At 35.7% G+C, this 2,496-nt stretch overlaps 1 protein-coding gene across 1 annotated transcript; it reads left to right on the top strand.

Moving 5' to 3' along the window:
• The first annotated feature begins 1,084 nt into the window (after positions 1–1,084).
• LOC112829722 (olfactory receptor 5T9-like) lies at positions 1,085–2,034 on the top strand. Its single transcript, XM_073904927.1, is given in 2 exon segments — positions 1,085–1,451; positions 1,454–2,034. Coding segments are annotated over 2 exon segments (948 nt in total).
• The last annotated feature ends 462 nt before the right edge of the window (positions 2,035–2,496 follow it).

Below are 2,496 nucleotides of genomic sequence, written 5' to 3'. Positions count from 1 at the left end.
ATGATTTTATTGTTTTAGCAATCACTTCTATAAGCAATTTTATTATCTATTATCAAGTGATATTTATTTTATAGTAAACACAGAAACTCTATAACATAGTAAAGTAATGGCCATGAATTATTTTTCAAAGAAATGTATCTTAAAATACATCCAAGGACTTTGCAGGGATAATGACTATACCTGCAGAGGAAAATCTTAAATTGGTGCTAAGTAAAAATTTGAAAAACAGTAAGAGTAAAATAAACAGGGGCAATAATAAACAGGCCAAATGGGGCAACTTACCGTTATGTGTTTCAAGAAACAAGACTGGGAAAACAAACAAACAAACAAAAACATTGCTCTGTCTTTGTTTGCAAACAAGGTGCATCTAGTTCCATAAGGTCTTTGGTTCTGCCCATCACTGTTCTCTAGAAATACTAATGAAATGATACAATAGCCAGAAAACAGGACATAAAACAGTTTGGTTGGAAAAGCCTGCCCCATATGACAACTTGCAAAATAAGTCTATTTTCCTAGTAACGGAAACTTAAAAATTAAATAATTTTCACATTGATTTTGTCATGTAAACCCAATCCAATCTTGTGAGGTAAGTGTATTTGCTCTCATTCCACCAGTTGTGAACATTAAGGAAAGGCATTCCACGTACACCATGAAGTATCTAGGATTAGCACTCAGATGCCTATTTTCTGTTATATTTTTGTATTCAAAAATTCCTATATTTAAGTGTCTTTCTGAATGTTAAGATGATGTAATATGTAAACAAGAGGTATTAAATTTAACAGAAAATAAACTGGAAGTTCAACCACATAAAGTGCCACTATTTTTCACACAGCAAATTTAGCTGACAATGAAGTGAAATAATTTATTTAATCTGTTTGTACAGGGTAATGCATTCACTTGGACCCCACTTTTTCATCGCTGCCTATCTCTTCAGGACCAAAGGTATCCATACATCATTGTAAGAGACAGACATGAGGATATGATTGAGTAAATTATATATTCAAAAAAATATTGTCTTTAAAATCTATAAATAAAAACCGAAATGTCAGTGGTGCCATCAGATTTAGGCTTATATAGGATTTGAATGGAAAACGTAACTGAAGTCACCACATTTATATTGATGGGCTTCACAGATGATTTTAAGCTGCAAGTTTTCCTATTTTTGCTATTTCTAGCAATCTATCTTTTTACTCTGGTAGGAAATTTGGGACTGCTTATATTCGTCATTGAGGATTCTCGGCTCCATAACCCCATGTACTATTTTCTGAGCATGTTATCATTCCTGGATGCCTGCTATTCTTCAGCTGTCACCCCAAAAATGTTAGTAAATTTCTTATCTGAAGATAAAACCATTTCATTCCTTGGATGTGCAGCAGAGATGTTCCTTTTTATTACTTTTGGGACCACGAAATGCTTTATTTTAGCTGCAATGCCATATGATCACTTCGAAGCAATCACAACCCTCTCCTGTAGTCAGTTAGAATGTCACCCAGAGTCTACGTGCCACTCATAATTTCCTGCTATGTTGCTGACATCCTACATGGTACTTTACACACTGTGGCTACTTTTACTCTATCCTTCTGTGCATCCAATGAAATTAGGCATGTCTTTTGTGACGTCCCTCCACTACTCGCCATTTCTTGTTCTGACACCCACACAAACCAGCTGCTAGTTTTCTACTTTGCCGGCTCTATTGAGATATCCACTATCCTGATAGTCTTGGTCTCTTATGGTTTCATTCTGTTGGCCATTCTGAGGATGCATTCTGCTGAAGGGAGGCAGAAAGTCTTTTCTACATGTGGCTCACACCTAACTGGAGTGTCAATTTTTCATGGTACGGTTCTCTTCATGTATGTGAGACCTAATTCCAGCTACATTTTGGATCATGATATGATAGTGTCAGTGTTTTACACAATTGTGATTCCCATGCTGAATCCCATCATCTATAGTTTGAGGAACAAAGATGTGAAAGACACAATGAAAAGAGTATTTGGTAAAAACTGCTTTGCCAATAAAGTATACTTTTCACACTAAACATCAAATTGAAAGAAATTAAGACTGATGTAATTGTCTTCATATCAAAGAACTATGATTAAATTGTTTTGTTTTCATTTATTAGTGTCTTTCTATTCTTCTTGGACATTTTTAAAATAAAGATCAGAGTTAACTCACTGCCAATGGAGTTTTTAAACAAGCAAAAACTGTCATCGATTTGCTTCTCTGGACTGAATCAAGGAAAACCCATTTAAGATGGAGTGAGGAGGCCAGCAGGAGGAGCATTACACTCTACCACTTGTGGTCAGCAACAGAACCAACAGGAAGAGGTGTATCTTGTATTTCCAGCAGGAAGAATTCTATACTTTACTAACCACAGCAAGAGGAAGAAAGGTTTCCTCCTCCCCTGCAAACAGCCCAGCCAATGAAAGATTGTCACAACCCAGCCAATGAAAAACCACTATACTTGGAACTCTCAATTTAATCCAATAGACTTTTGCT

This window comes from Callorhinus ursinus, unplaced genomic scaffold (assembly GCF_003265705.2).
Source record: "Callorhinus ursinus isolate GAN/ISIS: 27379988/994484 unplaced genomic scaffold, GSC_fseal_2.0 scaffold21, whole genome shotgun sequence".
NCBI lineage: Eukaryota > Metazoa > Chordata > Mammalia > Carnivora > Otariidae > Callorhinus > Callorhinus ursinus.
This window is presented reverse-complemented; position numbering and strand designations above follow the sequence as displayed.